At 40.8% G+C, this 18,794-nt stretch overlaps 1 protein-coding gene across 1 annotated transcript in view; it reads right to left on the bottom strand.

The window, feature by feature from the left end:
• The window catches only part of RNF169 (ring finger protein 169), a gene marked incomplete at its 3' end in the record, with an annotated part of 58,231 nt that overhangs the window by 10,987 nt on the left and 28,450 nt on the right, over nucleotides 1–18,794 (bottom strand). The window contains exons 2-3 of the mRNA XM_080709430.1: nucleotides 17,755–17,828; nucleotides 1,393–1,539 (exon numbers count right to left, since the gene is read on the bottom strand). Of these exons, the coding sequence (XP_080565556.1) occupies nucleotides 1,393–1,539; nucleotides 17,755–17,828 (221 nt within the window). The remainder of the gene's footprint in view (nucleotides 1–1,392; nucleotides 1,540–17,754; nucleotides 17,829–18,794) is intronic.

Below are 18,794 nucleotides of genomic sequence, written 5' to 3'. Positions count from 1 at the left end.
ACAACATACAGAGAAGCTGTGTATGATTTGATATAAGAATCTTTTCCAAGCCAGGTACAGTGGCACATGCCTATAATCCCAGTACTTGAGAGGTTGAGATAGGAGGATTGTGGGTTCAAGGCCAGTCTCAACAACTTAGTGAGGCCCTCAGCAACTTAGTGAGACCCTGTTTCACAATAAAAAAGGGCTGGGGTATAGTTCTGAGGCAGAATGACTCTGAGTTCAATTGCCAATAACACACACACACACACACACACACACACACACACACACACACACACACACACACTCTCTCTCTCTCTCTCTCTCTCTCTCTCTCTCTCTCTCTCTCTCTCTCTCTCTCCCTCCCTCCCCCTTTCTCTCTCATTCAATCCCAGCTCTTTTAATTGGCTATTACTATTACTGTGGGTTAGGTGCTTTATCTTTCCTGAGGATGGAACCCAGGGGCATTCTACCTCCAAGTTAAAGCCCTAGCCCTATTTTTTGAAACAGGGTCTCACTGAATTGCAAAGGGCCTGGTTAAGTAGCTGAGGCTGTCCGCAAATCACAATCTCCTGGTCTCTGCCTCCCAAATACTGGGATTACAAGTGTGCACCACCACGCCCAGCTCTTGAGCCTCAGTTTTTTGATATATAAAATGCAGATTATGCCAGGCATGATGGTGCATACCTGGAATCCCAGTACTTGGGAGGCTGAGACAGGAGGACCATAGGTTTGAGGATAGTCTCAGCAAGTAGTGAGACTCTCACCAACCTAGCAAGATCGTTTCCAAATAAAATTGGATTGGGGATGTAGTTTAAAGGTAGAATGCCTCTGGGTTCAATCTCTAGTATCACATAAAAAGTAAGATAAAATAAATATTGCTTTACTATAAAGATTCTGAAGCTGGGAGTGGTGGCACACACTTGTAATCCCTGCATTCAGGAGGTGGAGACTAGAGGATGGCAGTTCTTGGACAGCCTCAGGTACTTAGGGAGGCCCTTTGCAACTCAGTGAGACCTTGTTTCAAACATAAAAGAGGACTAAAAAATAGGGCTGGGGGTGTAGCTCAGAGGTACAATGCCTCTGGGTTTCATCCCCAGTACCACACACAAAAAAAATATATAATATACATATAAACCTTACCACAAGTAGTAAACCATAGCAAGTTTTCCCTCTCACTCAACTCTTTCCCCTCACTGTTCTTAATCTTTCCACAGGTCTCTGTCCCATTCAAAAAAATTTTTTTTTCCAGCTCTCATGTAGAAGCTAAGTTCTTTTCTACTCTAAAGCTGCACAGTCAATAACTACTGCTGGTCTTTTAGTTAACTAACATAGGCCTTTCAGATCCATGTCAATGAGCTAATTACTAATTTCTGAAGCAGATACCCATCAAAAAGGTGATCGACTTACATGTTGCAGATTTGTTTTCAGCACTACAGGCTCATCTCTTTTTTTCTGTTCATCCATTTTCCTTTTCCCTGTTTCTATGTCCTCTGGTAACAACTTGTGGATCTGATCTTCAGAGATTTTTTCCTCTTGCATCTTTTCTTCTCTCAGCTAAAAAATAAGAATTATACACAGATAATATTTGGGGCAATTCTAGATTTGTAAGCTCTTAATCTTTAGAACAAATAGATCATATGGCAGTTTAAAGTTTTAAGATTTTACTTTTTCTTATCAGATATATAGCCTTTTTGATTTTTATGTAAACTTGTTTTTATAAAACATGTACTTCATGGCTTAAAGTTTAACTCCTCTGAATATTTTTTAGTAATTTTTTTTCTGCGGGTCTGGGGATGGAACCCAGGGGCATTTGACCTCCAAGCCCTATATTTTATTTTTTATTTTGAAACAGGGTCTAAGTTGCTGAGAGCCTCACTAAAGCTGAGGCTGGCTTCGAACCTGTGCGATCCTCCTGTCTCAGCCTCCCAAGAGCAGGGATTACAAGCGTGCACCACCACGCCCAGCTGAATTTTTTTTTTTAACCCAGGGATTTTGTGCATGCTAGACAAGAGTTCCACCACTGAGCTATATCCCAAATTCTGCTCTGAATTCCTAAGTAATATCAAACAAAACAAAGTTTATTCATGAAGAACATGCGTGCACATGCACGTATGTGAGCACACACACACACAGGCTGAACCTAAAACTCTCCATGCCAGATATAATCGCACTGGACCAGAAGAGCAGAAATGACCTCAGAAAAACAGAGAAGCTGGCCTAGTTTTCACTAGTAATAATAACTTATTACAGTTTCAATGTTCTATATTTTTATGCTCTTTTCCTGTGTTCACATGATTGGTCAAGATACATGATCTACAAAGAAATTTAAGGCAGAGGCATATGCTCCTCCTTTTGGGGAAGTTGCATGGCATTATGAAAATAGCATGGGATTTGGAATAAAAACTTGGGTGAAACAGGGTCTTACTAGGTTGTTGAGGTTGTCCTTGAACCTGAGATCATCCTCCTGTCTTAGCCTCTCAAGTACTAGGATTATGGGCACATGCTACCAAGTCTGGCTAGACCGTGTGTGTGTGTGTGTGTGTGTGTGTGTGTGTGTGTGTGTGTGTGTGTGTGACGAGGGATTGAGCCCAGAGGCACTCTACCCCAGCCCTATTTTACTATTTTATTTTTACTTTGAAGCAGGGTCTTGTTGCTGAAACTGTCCTCAAACCTATGATCCTCCTGTCTCAGCCTCCCAAGTACTGGGATTAGAAGCGTGCACCACCTTGCCCAGCTTAGACATACATTTAAATCTTTCCATGAATTATGTTGGTGTTTACATGGAAGTAATATTATGAGATCTACATATATGTAATATAAAATGTGAATATGTATGTGTGTGTATATATATGTTTACACACACGTGTGTTTCTGCCCATATTTTCTAGCTTGTAGCTCTCACAGCACTTGCTATTTCCTAAGTAACTAGAATGATGAAATGATTTAGTCCTCAGAAAGCAAAATCTCTCCGACCTTCTCCTGCCCCCCTCCCTTTCACCTGATACTGTTTTTTTTCTCCCCAAGATAGGCCATAGAACTAGAATTTATCTTCCCAAGGTAGGTCACAGAGACTAAAAACATTCTCTAATCTATTCTCTCCACGCAAATCTCTCATCTTTTCTCTCTGGCTAATTTTTTAAAATAAACTGTTAGCCGGGCATGGTGGCGCACGCTTGTAACCCCGCGCTTGGGAGACGAAGACAGGAGGATCGCAAAGGTTCGAAGCCAGCCTCGCTGGCTTAAGAGACCCTGTTTCCAAATAAAAATATAAAAAACAGGTCTAGGAGTATAGCCCGGAGGTAGAAGGGTTCCATCCCCAGTACCACCAAATAAATAATAAATAAATAAATAAGTAAATAAATAAACAAATAAATAAAAATAAACTGTTAAAAGTAAAAATATATATAGGCTGTATATTATAGGCCCGTGCCTATAATACAAGTACTTGGGAGGCTGAGTCAGGAGGGTTAGCCTCAATAAATTAGTGAGGCCTTCCAAAATTTAGTGAGACCTGTTTCAAAATAAACAATAAACATATGTGAAATTATCAATGCCAATTTCAATATTACGTGTGGGGAAGTAAAAGGAATGAGGAGGAAGCCGGAAGCTCACCAAGTGCTGAGTGCACATTATGTCCCTTTCACTCTGAACTACATGTAATATGAGATTACAATGCACCAATAAATGTATATTTTATTTATTTTTACAATGGCGGTAACCATCTTTTTATTATTATTATTTTTTTATTATTAATTATTATTCTTTTTGGTGGTACTGGGGGTGGAATCCAGAGGCTTTCTACCTCCAGGCTATACTCCCAGACCCACTTTTTATATTTTTTATTTGGAAACAGGGTCTGACTAAGTTGCTGAGAGCCTCACTAAGTAGCTGAGGCTGGCTTCGAACCTGCGTGATCCTCCTGGAAGCCCTTCTACCTTCAGGCTACACACCCAGACCTATTTTTACATTTTTATTTGGAAACAGGGTCTCCTAAGCCAGCACACGTGGCTGGCTTCCAACCTGCGCGATCCTCCTGTCTCTGCCTCCCAAGTGCGGGGATTACAAGTGTGCGCCACCACGCCCGGCTATAAATGTATATTTTTAAAAAGTAAACAAAATAAACGATAGGAACAGGGGTGTATCTCACAGGCAGAATGCCCCTGGATTCAATTCCTTATACTACAAAAAATTAAATAAAAGATTAATATACACACAAAGTATAAAGGCATAAATTTAAAGCATGGGAAATTATACAAAATAAATATACTCATGTAGCCACCACACATAGCTAGAAATAGTTATTACCAATAGATTTTGTAAACTACTCCTCACCCAAAAGTAACGATTCTGCCTTCTAATACTCTGAAATCATCTTACCTATTTCTGAATTTTGCATAAATAAAATTTTATTTTTACTAGCTCTATCTGCCTTCACACAATATTTTATTTGTGAGATTTAATCCATGGAGGTACATATGGTAGTTTTGTTTCTTCTCATTTTGTTTTACAGCATTCTACTGTTTGACTACAAAAACATTTTACTATTCTATTGTTGATAAAAGTGCCTAATTTTTAGCTATTTACAAATAAGGTGATACAATCAATTCTTAAATATGTATCCAGGTATATGTACACTATGAAACAGGCCCAAAAGAGAAATTGATGAGACACAAGATACAGCCATACGGTCACAGTTTTCCAAACTGTATGTACAAATCACACTCCCTCCCTCCAGTGCAGAATGACAGTTGTTCCCAGCTTTGCTAAATGAGAACTATTTATCTACTTAGCCATTCCAGTGGGTTGGTATTACATGAATTTTAATTTGCATATCTCTGAAAACTAAAGATAAAAAACAATTTTTCCTAAGTTTATTGGCTGTTTGGAAATCCTCTTTTATGAAGTAGGTTTTTGGTTTTTTCCTTTAGTAACTGTAAGTTATTTATATTCTTTGGGTATGAAGCAATTCTTTACACTATAGTTTAAATGTGTTTCCCCAAAGTCCATTAACTGGAAACATAATCCTCAAATTCATGTTAGTGGTATTTGGAGGCAGGGCCTTTGGGAGATGAAGATTAGATGAGGTCATAAGGGGGTCCTCCTGACAGCACTAGTGGCTTGTAAGAAGAGGGAGAGGGATATGAACTAGCCTGCTTTCTGCCACACCACGTGATGTCCAGGTCATGTGACAATGCAGCAAGAAGTCCTCACGAGATGACAAGCAGATGCCAATATCATGCTCTTGGACTCTCAAGCCTCCAAAACTATAACAAATAAATTTCTATTCTTTATACATTACCCAGTCTTGGGTATTTTGTTATAGACAAATAAAATGGACAAAGATGCATCTGAAATGAGCCAATGTTTGATAAGCCAATAGTTGAGTTCTCAAACTGGAACCTCAGACACCTAGGGAGCCTCACAAGGACAGCACTGGGATGATTCAAGTTAATTTTCAATATATTTTTGAGAAATAAAACAAATCGTGTTTCATAAAACAGTACCTACTAAATAGACAATACATTTTTGTTGATTTCTAGGGCTTTTTCTTTAGTAGAAAATATTTTTTATTATTTTAAATTTATATGAGGGTAATGAAAGGAGTATAATACACACTGGTAAGAATGAGTTGTGGTCTATGCTTCAGAGCCACTGCTTTAAAACATAATGGACATGTCAGAAAATCAAATCAGCATCAAAATATTTCAATTGACTTTTTTTTTTTTTTTTTTGCAGGTCTGGGGATGAAACCTAGGGGCATTCAAACTCCAAGCTACACCCCCTGCCTATTTTTTATTCTTTATTTTGAAACTAGATCTCACTGAGTTGCAGAGGGCCTCACTAAGTAGCTGAGGCTGTCTGCAAACCATGATCTTCTGGTCTCAGCCTCCCGAATGCTGGGATTATAAGTGTGCACCACCACACCCGGCTTTCAACTGACTTTTGTATCTAAAACAATCAATACTTCACATCCTCTGTTTGATTCCTAGACTCTTAATTAGGCACTAGACCTGTCTATAGGGTCTAAATAGTGACTATTACTGATTGATCTTCACATCTTTCAGCTTCTATTTCACAGTATCCTGAAATTGTAGCAAATGATCTCCTACATACAAGAGTAAAGCTGTGAATTTTACTTGAACAATCACATAAAGAGCACCAAAGTGACTGACTTGGTTTTATGATTCTTAAAATTTTTAAAGAAATCACAGTTATGATACTATGCTCTTTGTTTTAAATTCTAGAAAACTCGTCAATTTAAATGCTAAATTTATTTTATTTGGGGATATTTGGGGAGGAAGATAGAACCCAGGGACATCTACTTTTGAACTATACCCACACACTCCAGCACTTTAAACAAATATATTTTTATAAAAAAATTACACACACACACACACACACACACACACACACACACGGTGTATTGGGGGGGGTACTGGGAATTTAACCCAGGGATACTGTACCTTTGAGCTACATCCCCAGCTCAAGTAAATTTTAAAACAGGATCTTACTAAATTGCTGAGGCTGACCTTGAGCGTGTGATCCTCCTGTCTCAGCCTTCAAAGTACTCAGAGGAGAAAAAGATTTAAGGAGGACTTCCGGGAAGATGGCGACGGAGAAAAGCGGGGCTTACGAGCCCCGCTAACAACCAATCTCCATTACCACAAAATCAGCGCCTTTCATAGCCAGAAAACACCATCAGCAGAGAAACAAAAAAGGTAATTACAAGAGACAGAGAAAAAGAGGGCTGGAAAAACAAGACACCAGAGAGAAACCAGACCACAGTGCTGTGACCGGAGCCACGGTGCAGAGCGGAGTGGACACCATCTTTCCTTCTAGCACCAGGCTCTAGGGAGGAGGGGAACTCAGAACAGAGCTCAGAGACAGAGAGGAGATACGCCGGCCTCACAGCCGAGGACACAGCAGCAGCACCATACTGCTGGCGGCAGCGGCGACTTCACTGGACGGCACCAGACCAATGAACTCAACAGCCCACCAGGCTCCAGAGAGGAGTGGCGGACAGCGAGCCGAGGTGAGCCACTGCAGATCAGCCAGGCAGGATTCGTCAGATTTTTCGGCGCAGGGAGCATCTAAAGCTCAGCGCACCCTGCAGGGACTCAGAGCGGAGCTCAAAAACAGAGAAGAAATACGCCAGCCTCACGGCCGAGAGCATGGCAGCGGCGCCATATTGCCACCAGCTACAGCAGCAGCGAATTCACGAAGTCCACTACAGCTCCATCGGTGCACTCAACAACAGTGAGTCAAATTGAGGCCCCTAGAGGAGAAATCCCAGTACTGACTCCAAGGGACATGACCCAGTGGGGGAGTGGCGGTGGCAGAGATATCACACTATAGTCACAACTCCATGCAGGAGAATGCCCACCCTGGCACCCCCCATGGTCTAAAGCAGCCTCGATTGACTCCCTGGGTTGGAGACTTTGCGATACAACCCAGTAAAGGAGTAGTGGTGACTGAGATACCACAGACTCGAGATCCAGAGCACCTTAAGTGAAATCGTAGTGACCCAGGGAAGAACCCAGAGAAGGCACAAACTTCCGAAATCATGGGAAAGAAAAATAACAATGGAGCAGTGAATACCCACAACCCCACAACATCAGAACCTGATAAAACAGAAATTCAGAGATTTCTAGAAGATCAAATCAGGAAAAATACTGCAGAAATAATAGAGGTGTTTCGAAAAGAATTCAGAGAGACCCGAGATAAAGGATGTAATCAATGAAGTAAAGGCCTCAATTCAAAGTACAAACAACCGATTAGACCACATGGAAAATAGAATCTTGCTCCTAGAAGATGACCACTCCAAAAATGAACGCATAGTTTCTAATTTAGAAAAAAAAATCCGACAGCAGGAATCTGACACTGAAGAAATATGGGCCCATTTTTTTTTTGAAGGTTTTTTTTTCCTGTCATTTTTTTATTTATTTATTTTTTATTTATTTATTTATTTTTTATTATTAATTTATTTTTTAAATTGGTGCATTGTAGTCATATATCAATCACATTGGAGTACAAGACTTGAGAGGATATACAAGCACACATCATACAATTAGCCCTCCTCCAGCCCCCATCCCATTCCCTCCCCCTCCCTCCATCCCACGCTTCTTTGGTGATTTACTTTGATACATTTGTTTCTGTACCTCCTGCGTTTTAAAGAGGCTCCATCTTCCAGTATTACATACCCTCTGATTGGTCACATTAGTTGCTTCACTATAGGGCCCTTTCTATAGCTCAACCTCTTCCTGTTGCCCTTTTCCTCCTAGTTATTGCTGATTAAGAGAAGCGTCTGATTCATATTTTCTGCGATATTTCTCTGTGCATGCTGCGTTGCAAGTACCGATCCCACTCTTGATGGTCCCAGTAGTGGCCTGGCTACTCAGTGGAATGATCCAGACCTCGCTGGCTCAAGCAGCGGCCTTGCCTCATGGGAGGCCCCAGTTCTGGTCTCGCTGGCCCCTGCTCCGTTCTAACCCCTAAGCTGGCTTTGGTCCCGGCCTTGGAGGCCGCAGGAGTGAACTTGCCTCACGCCAGGCTCCGATGCTGGCCATTGGCCCCTGCACCGGCCTAACCCCTTGGCAGGATACCAAGCCTCGGAGGCCCCAGCACCGGCCTAGCCTCACGGCAGGCTCCAATGCCGGCCTCGTTGGCCCCAGCACCGGCCTAACCCCTCGGCGGGTTCCGTTCCCTGGTTAGGAGGCCCCAGTACTGGCCTTGCCACAAGGCAGGCTCCGATGCCGGCCTCACTGGCCCCAGCACCGGCCTAACCCCTCGGCAGGCTCCAATCCCGGCCTCAGAGGCCCCAGCACTGGTCATGCCTCACGGCAGGCTCCGATGCCGGCCTCACTGGCCCCAGCACCGGCCTAACACCTCGGCAGGCTCCAATCCCGGCCTCGGAGGCCCCAGCACCGGCCATGCCTCACGGCAGGCTCCGATGCCGGCCTCGCTGGCCCCAGCACCGGCCTAACCCCTCGGCAGGCTCTTATCCTGGCCTCGGAGGCCCCAGTACCGGCCTTGCCTCAAGGCAGGCTCCGATGCCGGCCTCACTGGCCCCAGCACCGGCCTAACCCCTCGGCAGGCTCCGATCCCGGCCTCGGAGGCCCCAGCACTGGTCATGCCTCACGGCAGGCCCCGATGCCGGCCTCGCTGGCCCCAGCACCGGCCTAACCCCTCGGCAGGCTCTTATTCTGGCCTCGAGGCCCCAGTACCGGCCTTGCCTCAAGGCAGGCTCTGATGCCGGCCTCACTGGCCCCAGCACCGGCCTAACCCCTCGGCAGGCTCCAATCCCGGCCTCGGAGGCCCCAGCACTGGTCATGCCTCACGGCAGGCTCCGATGCCAGCCTCGCTGGCCCCAGCACCGGCCTAACCCCTCGACAGGCTCTTATCCTGGCCTCGAGGCCCCAGTACCGGCCTTGCCTCAAGGCAGGCTCCGATGTCGGCCTCACTGGCCCCAGCACCGGCCTAACCCCTCGGCAGGCTCCGATCCCGGCCTCGGAGGCCCCAGCACTGGTCATGCCTCATGGCAGGCTCCGATGCCGGCCTCACTGGCCCCAGCACCGGCCTAACCCCTCGGTAGGCTCTTATCCTGGCCTCGGAGGCCCCAGTACCGGCCTTGCCTCAAGGCAGGCTCCGATGCCGGCCTCACTGGCCCCAGCACCGGCCTAACCCCTCGGCAGGCTCCGATCCCGGCCTCAGAGGCCCCAGCACTGGTCATGCCTCACGGCAGGCTCCGATGCCGGCCTCGCTGGCCCCAGCACCGGCCTAACCCCTCGGCAGGCTCTTAACCTGGCCTTGGAGGCAAATATGGGCCCATTTAAAGAGAGCTAACCTAAGAGCAATTGGAATAGAGGAGGGAAAAGAAGGTGAAACTAAAGGGATCAACAATCTCTTCAAGGAAGTAATAGCAGAAAATTTTCCAAACATAGAGCAAGAGGTCGATACACAGGTCCAGGAAACTTATAGAACTCCCTTTAGACAGGATCGGAGAAGAGGATCCCCACGCCACATAATTGTCAAAATGACCAATGTGGAAGCCAAGCAGAGAATCTTAAAGGCAACAAAAACAAAGGGCCAAGTGACATTCAGAGGCAAACCAATTATAATCACTCCAGACTTCCCAAACCAAGTCATGAGAGCCAGAAGGGCTTGGAGTAACATATTCCAAACTCTGAAAGAAAACAACTTCCAGCCAAAAATGTCCTACCCAGCAAAACTTTCTATCAAATTAGATGGAAAAATAAGAAGCTTCCATGACAAACAGAAACTGAAGGAATTTATGTCTTCAAAACCAGCGCTAGAGAAAATACTCAAAGAGATTAACTACAAAGAAGAAATAGGTAACACACACCAGAAGCAGAGAAAAAAGATTTTCCATACAACAGACAACTAAGATTGGTTATCTGTGGAGATTCATTATTTATGTTAGTCTTTTACCTATCTCTAAATTGTATTGTTTGCCTTTATTGTTAATTTTTTGGATTTCTAGTTGGAATATTAATATACCTTCAGATATAGCATTTGGAAATATTTTATCCAATTCTATTAGTAACTTTTAACTCTGTTTACATTGTCTTTGGATATACAATTTTTTTTATTTTTTAGGGAGTTTGTATACTCTTCTGTTGCCTGTGCCATTGAAATCATATCCAAGAAATCACTGCCAATTTCAATGTTGTGAGGTTTTATGACCCAGATTTTCTTCTAAAAGTTTATAGTCTTAAGATTTATATTTTGGTCTTTTATCTATTTTGAGTTAATACTTGTATATGGGATTAGGTAAGGGTCCAATTTTATTCTTTTCCATGTAATTATTATTTTTCAACAATATCTAGTTAAAAGATTATTATTTCCGCCACCAAATGTTCGTGGAAACCTTGTCAAAAATAACTTGACAATATAGGGAAGAATTTAGCTCTAGGCTTGTATTTAACTCCAATGGTTTATATATCTGCTTTTAGAACAGTACTACACTGTTTCAATTATTGTAGCTTTATATGGTTTGAAATTAGAAAATATATATCTTCTAGCTTTGTTCTTTTTCAAGATCGTTTTGGGTATCTAGAATCCATATTCCATATTAGGATAGATTTTTTTTCTGAAAAATAAATATATAAATATATGATAGTTTCACCTAAAAAATAGAAAAAAAAATATTCTCTGGTAAGAAATAAAGCAAAAAGAAATATTGAAATGTTATCTTTAAGTCATCAAAAGCTTGATATCAGACAAATTAAACTGTTATGTGAGATTATCATTTTTAATTTTGGATAAGTTGCTATAATACTAGATGTCAACCACTAAGCCAAGCATGGGAAGGAGGGATGGGGAGAGAATGGGGTGGGGATCGGGTGGGGGCTGACTGGGCAATGTGTGCATGTATGTCTACAAAAGTTTGTATCCCACTATGATGTATGAATACAGTGCACCAATAAAAAAAATAAAATTAAATTAAAAATAATAAAAAATAAAAAATCTGGTTATAAGGTAGCAAGATATTGGTGATTTTCCTAAGCCTTTTTTTTTTTATAATGTGACTTTTTTGTTGTTGTTGTTTAAAATTCACAGAACTGTACAATTTAGCTTACTTTTTTAAGTGGGAAAAATAAGCTATTGTAAATTATTAAATGCCTCATCAATCATATTGGGAGCGTATTGGGGATTGAACCCAGGGGCATTCTAGCTCTGAGCTATACCCTCAGCCCTATTTTATTTGCTTTTTCTAAGTTGCTGAGGCTGACCCTAAACTCTAAACTGCAACCCTCCTGTCTTAGCCTCCCAAGTATTAGGATTACAGGTGTAAGACACCATGCCTGGCTTTAACAAAATATTTTATTCTATATAAGAGAAGCAGTTGCAGCTGCTTTTCCCAATTTGGCTTGCAAGAAGCATTAAAGTGATTTTATTTAAATTATTCTTTAAACCATGAAAACAATTATAATAATATACAGTAATAAATATGAAAATCACAAAAGAGAACACTGCTATAACATGAATCACTTGCTACTTTAATTAAATTTGATAATACTCTGAAATTCCCAAATATATTATTTACTTTGCAAAGCATATTCCTTAGTAAAGTCGTTTGTCCTCTTCTGAGTAGTTCTAAATAGCAAAAAGAGACAACAACCATATCTAAAAGTCTTAGATTTTAAACATCCTATTAGCTAACTGTTCTTCCCCTGTGTAGTCAAGATTAAAACTCAATCTTTCAGAGTTTTTTCATGTCTGTGATACCATACATTTTACCTGTTCTTCTTTTTTTTTGCAGTACTGGGGATTGAACCCAGGGGCATTCTACTTCTGAGCTATACTCCCAGCCCTTTTTTTAATTCTTTATTTTGAAACAGGGTCTCACTGAGTTGCAAAGGGCCTCACTAAGTAGCTGAGGCTGGCCATAAACCCTGATCCTCCTGTCTCAGCCTCCCAAATGCTGAGAATACAAGCATGTGCCACCACGCCTAGCCTTTACCTGTTATTAAAGATAGGAGACTCTGTACCCATTTTCTGTTTCTAGAAAGAAGCATGCCTTCATATGCCCAAAGTGGGCATTTCTTTGAAGATTATATAACATTTTAGAGGAAAGAGGAAAAAATAGCAAATAGTATAGCCACAAGAACTCTAGAAATCTTAAAATACATCTAGCTCTATCATGAACCAGCTGTACATCCTTACATAAACCATTTCTCTTAAAAGATGAGGCTTTCAAAATTAAATGATCAAAGCTAGACATGGTGGTAAACACCTGTGATCTCAGCTACTCCAGCGTCTATTTTTCTCCCTTTTAAGAGAACTCTAACTTCAACAGGAAGTTGATGTACCTAGCTAGCTGGAACACCGTACTTCCCAGCCTCCCTAGAAGCAAGAAAGAGTTTGTGACACTGTACTGTAAAATATAGGTGAAGTCACTGGGTAGGGGAGCTTTGCAGAAAGCTCTTAAAAAGAACTAATTCAACTGGCATGTGCCCTTCTGCCTAGGGTCTGCATGTGATTCTAGAGAAGGTAACCATCTCATACCATGAGAAGACAGGCACTCTTGAAGACATCTAAACAGAAAAATAAAAGAAGTGAATCTCTGATTTCATGGAGCTGTCTTATCAGCCCTGGACTACCTGTTTCATATATTCTTGTTATATGAAGAAAATTGAACTCTTAATTTGTTTATTTTTAAAATAAATGTATTATGTATGCTTAAGGTATACAGCATGATGTTATTAGTCATTAGTTGGGGGGCTCCATTATTCATGGTAAATACAATTTCTGGCTCCTAGGCCCATTGTACTTTATTTCCCACAAAGCAACCTGAGACCTTTTTAAATTAGAAGTCAGATCATATTACTTGTTTCCCATCACACTCAAAATATATTTAGGCTCCTTACTAAGTCAACTAAGCCTTCTTTGACCTGACTTCATCTCTCCTACCTCATCTCCTTCCAATCCCCCTACCACCATTCTGCTTCCACTTGTATGCAGCTCCAGACACCTGAAACTCTTGACCCTTGAACAAGCTGAACTTGTTTCTATCTTAGGACCTGTGTTAGTTAGCTTCCTGTTGCTGTGATAAAACACTTGAGAAAAGCAACTTAAAGGCAGAATGACTTATTTTGACTCACAGTTCTAAAGGTTTCAGTCTATAGTCACTTGGTCCCTTCATGATGGGTTTGGGGTGATGCAGGACATAATGGTGAGGCACATGCCATGGAGCAGAAATGCTCAACTCATGGTGACCAGAAAGCAGAGATGGAGGAAGGGGCCAGGGACATGGATAAACTTCATGGTATCCTACTTCTTTCAAGGAGGTCCTACTTTGTAACTAGTTTCTACCACCTCCCAATAACTCCATTAAATTATAAAACTATAAATGGATTAATCCCCTGAGGAGGTCAGAGGCCTCATGAGCCAACCATTCCCCAAAAGTCCCACCTCTACACATCGCTGCAGTGGGGAACAAGCCTTCAACACATGAGCCGTGGGGACATTTCAGATCCACATATAACGGGGCTTTGCACTCGCTCTTCTTTTTGCCTAGAAAGCTCTTTCTTCATACCTTTATTTGATTTGCTTCCTCACTTCTTTCAGGTCTCAATTCAAATACTGATCCTCTGAAAGACCTTCCCAAACCACTCTTTATAAAACTGTCTTCTTGTGTCTCATCAAGTTTCCCTCATAGTCCCTCTAACTCTTTTTCCCCTAATTTATTATTATATGTTAAATATTTGTTTGCTTATTTCTTGTCTGTCTTCCCCCCATAGAAAGAGTCTCCTTGAGGTTAAGAAACTTGGATAGCTTTTTCAGCACTGTATCACCAGCATCTGGCCCATATTAGGGGAACAAGAAGTATCTGATTAATAAACAAATAAATATTACAATCTCATTTATACTGAAGACTAAATGTGTGTTTGGATTGTACAAGCACATAAGAGGTCTAAAATATTCACTAGTAATAGTAGTTACCTTTGGGAAGAGAATGGGAAGAAAGGTAAAAAAGGACTTTCAAATTTTGTTCTGCATATTTCTGCATTATTTTTCTTATGTTAAAAAAAAATTAGCCAGGCATGGTGAGGCACACCTGTAATCCCAGTACCTGGAAGGCTGAGACAGGAGGATCGCACAGGTTCAAAGCCAGCCTCAGCTACTTAGTGAGGCTCTCAGCAACTTAGTATGACACTGTTTTAAAATAAAAAATAATGCCAGGCGTGGTGGCACACGCTTGTAACCCCTGTGCTTGGGAGGTGGAGACAGGAGGATTGCGCTGGTTCGAAGCCAGCCTTGCTGGCCCTGTTACCAAATAAAAATATAAAATAGGTCTGGGAGTGTAGCCTGGAGGTAGAAGGGCTTCCAGGAACGCCAGTACCACCAAAAATTAAATTAATTAATAAAATAAAATAAAATAAGGTTGGAATTCTAGCTCAGAGGTAGAATGCCTGTAGGTTTACTCCTTAATACCAAAAAAAAAAAAAAAGATAAAATTAGCTACAACTTTCAAAAGGAAAAAAAGGGTTCAATGCATTCATAAATATAAACCTATTCTTGAACTCATAAAATTTAGAAACTTATTGAAACCTGAGTAAGCATAAAAATCAAATGTCTCTGGCTAGAAAGGACACTGAGAAGCCACCTCCCAGGTCCCTAGAGCCTGTTTCAGTGTCTGAAAAGAATCCTTTCCATTCCATAGCAGTCCACTCACCTCAGCTTGATTTTCCTCAAAATCTCATGGGTAGTAGAAGCTATCATTATTAAATGAAGTTAACACATTTCTTTTGTTACCGGGGGACTGAATGTAGGGGCATTCTACCTCTAAGCTACACGCCTAAACCTATTTTTTATTTTGAAACAGGGTCTTGCTAAGTTGCTGAGTCTGGCCTTGAACCTGTGATCTTCTTGTCTCAGCCTCCCAAGTACTGAGATTACAGGTGTGTGCCACCACAGTCAGCTAAGTTAACACCTTTAAAAAGAATTAAAACTGAGTGAATAAAATTTCTTGTTAACTTTTTGTAGTTTTTATAAAATATTTACTGTTACCTAAAATAATAAATTATACTATAAAAAGCATTAGTATCCTTTATATATATTTATATATTATATATTTATATAATATAATATATATAAAGCATTAGTATGCTACATATCAAATTAGTAATAATAAACTGGGCATAGTGGTGCATGCCTGTAATTTCAATACTTGGAAGGCTGAGGGAGGACTGCAGGTTCGAGGCCAGCCTCAGCAATTTAGCAAGACTCTCTTTCAAAATAAAAAATAAAAGTGACTGGGGTGTATCTTGGAGAGAGGCAGTGGGGGGGATGTCAAAGAATCTATGATAATGAAGCACAGCTTTCCACTATCTTTTCTTTTTAACATGCTCATGGCTTTGTTTGTCTGTTGCACTAGGGATTGAATCCAGGGGTATCCCCAGTTCTTTTTACTTTTGTTTTGAAACAGGGTCTTGCTAGGTTGCTAAGAGTCTCACTATATTTCTGAGCCTGTCCTCGAACCTGTGATCTTTCTTTCTTAACTTCCCAAATACTAGGATTACAGGCATGCACCACCCTGCTCGGCTAACATGTTCTTGATAAATATAGATTTTTCAACTTGGTATTGTAGAAAATGCCATATCATTATTGTCTCACCTGTTTTATTATAATTCCTGATTCAGATTAAATGAAATATTTGCTTTTATAAAACAATAAAGAGATATCTAATTCATTATACAGAATGGTGAGCTGTGGTAGTACAGGGAGAGAACTGGGAAGGAATGATAAAAATCTAGCAACATACTCTCAGACTTTCTGAAGTCTTCTGCAGATCATTCAAAATTAGTTTGAAAAAAAAAAGATTGTATGGATACAGCTAAAAGCTTTCTCAATGGTAAAAATGTTCTAATTAGAAAACTATTTTGGTACCCTCCTACTGGCCTCCATTACAATTCTTTTGGAGTACTTAACAGAGTGAAAGCAATACAAATAACACTAGCTACAAGTAATTAAAGTAACCATGCAAGGTAAGGAAATAATACAAGGGATTTATCAGCAAAGGTACCTGTTAAAGATGTCAACAATGCGTTTTTTGGTGGCTAGTTACTGCAGTCGGAACGTGAAAGACCCTATGAGCTACATTTTGAAAAGTTTCATTTTTTAAAAGATAACTAAAAAGATGTTCTTAAAAGTTCACTTCTAGGCCAGGGGTGGCTACGCAGGCTTATAATCCCTGCACTTGGGAGGCTGAGACAAGAGGATCACACAGGTTCAGAGCTAGCCTCGGGTACTTAGTGAGGCTCTCAGTAACTTAGTGAGACCCTGCTTCCAACTAAAGTACAAAATAGGTCTGGGAGTATATACCGGAGTTAGAAAAAGCCCCTGGGTTCCACCCCCAGTACTACCAAAAAAAAAAACCCCAAAAAGTTCAATTCTGCCAGGTGTGGTGGCGCATGTTTGTAATCCCAGCACTTGGGAGGCTGAGACAGGAAGATGGCACAGGTTCGAAGCCAGCCTCAGGTACATAGTGAGGCTCTCAGAAACTCAGTGAGACCCTGTTTCCAAAAAAAGTATTAAATAGGTCTGGGAGTATAGCCTAGAGATAGAAAAGCCCCTCGGTTCCACCCTCAGTACCACACACACAAAAAAAGTTCACTTCTAAAAATAAACAAAGAAACAAAAGAAAGAAAGAGAAAGGAAGGAAGGAAGGAAGGAAGGAAGGAAGGAAGGAAGAAAGTTAGTTCACTTCTAGTGTAGTTCTAAATCTAACTGGACTGGTATCAAGTAGTATAAAGAGAAACAGACTTTGCATTTCAAATTTTTAAAAACTCAGTGAATTTAAATCCCAATAAGAAATCTTGAATGTCACTGTTTCCGTTTAAGAAGATAAATAATAAATACTGGGTTACTACCCTCTTTTGGGGACCCCATGGGGGGCAGAAGGAGCTGTTTGATTTTGTCTTCAATCTTTTCTTGGCTTAAAATAAATCTTTAGCCAGGCATGGTGGTACATACTTGTAATCCCAGTACATAGGAGGCTGAGACAGGAGAATCACAAGTTAGAGGATAGCCTCAGCAACTTAGCAAGGCTATCAGCAACTTAGTGAGACTCTGTTCCCAAGTAAAAAATAAAATAGGGCTACAGGTGTAGCTCAGAGGTAGCATACACCTGAGTTCAACTTCTAGCACCACAATAAGTAAGTAAATAAATAAATAAATCTTTATACCCTACCAAAAAGGAAAAAAAGAAAAAGAAGAAATGTCACGACAGTATCTATACTATACCTTTCTCAGGCATTCATATTCTTCACGAAATTCCCCAGGCTTGCTTAATTTGGTTGGTGCTCTGAATATAAACTCTGGAGGGAAAGGAAAAGAAAATACTCTTAACCAGATTTCCTAGAAAGTAACCAAGTCTGTGCCCTACTGCTGCCCCGACAATATAAATCACATAAAAAATTATAATAGTGCATAGCAAAGCAAGGAGAAAGGCTTTAACAGGAATAAAGAAGGAAATTATATAATGATTACTCCTACTACAAAACCCACTGCAGTAGTCACCCCCCCCACCTTTAAAAATATCTTTCTTACTATCTTAAGGAAAAGTTAATTCAAAATTATAGTAAGATTTTTTGGTGTGTGTGATACAGGAGACTGAACCCACAGGTGGTCCATCCAAACTTTTTTTTTTTTTTAAACAGGGTTTCACCAAGTTTGGTCTTGAACTTGTGATCCTCTTGTTTCAGCCTCCCAAATACTAGGATTATGGGCATCTGCCACCACACCCAGTTTATGATAAAAAACTTTTAACATATCACAATTATAAACAGAAAAGGCAAGCCAAAAGTTAGTAAAAATATGAAAAAAGCACAACAAAATTAACAAATTTGATCATATATACATATAATTAAGTATATATGTATATATGTTGGATAATAGAATATATATTCCTTTCAGCAAACAAGGAACGATTAAAAATATTGATGATAAAGCCAGGAATGGTGGGTCACACCTGTAATCCTAGTACTTGGGAGGCTGAGATAGGAGTATCACAGATTTGCAGCCAGCCTCAGAAATTTAGTAAGCCTCTCAGCAACTTAGCAAGACCCTGTTTCCAAATAAAAAATAAAAAAAGGGCCAGAATACTGCTCAGGGATAGAATGTCTATGGCCTAAATCCCCAGTACCATGAAATAAATAAATAAATAATGATGATACACTAAGTCACAAGACATTTGAAAAACTTTCAAAGAATTACACCCGGGCGTGGTGGTGCATGCTTGAAATCCCAGCATTTGGGAGGCTGAGACAGGAGGATTACAGTTC

Source organism: Muscardinus avellanarius (genome assembly GCF_963383645.1).
Source record: "Muscardinus avellanarius genome assembly, chromosome: 1".
Lineage (NCBI taxonomy): Eukaryota > Metazoa > Chordata > Mammalia > Rodentia > Gliridae > Muscardinus > Muscardinus avellanarius.
This window is presented reverse-complemented; position numbering and strand designations above follow the sequence as displayed.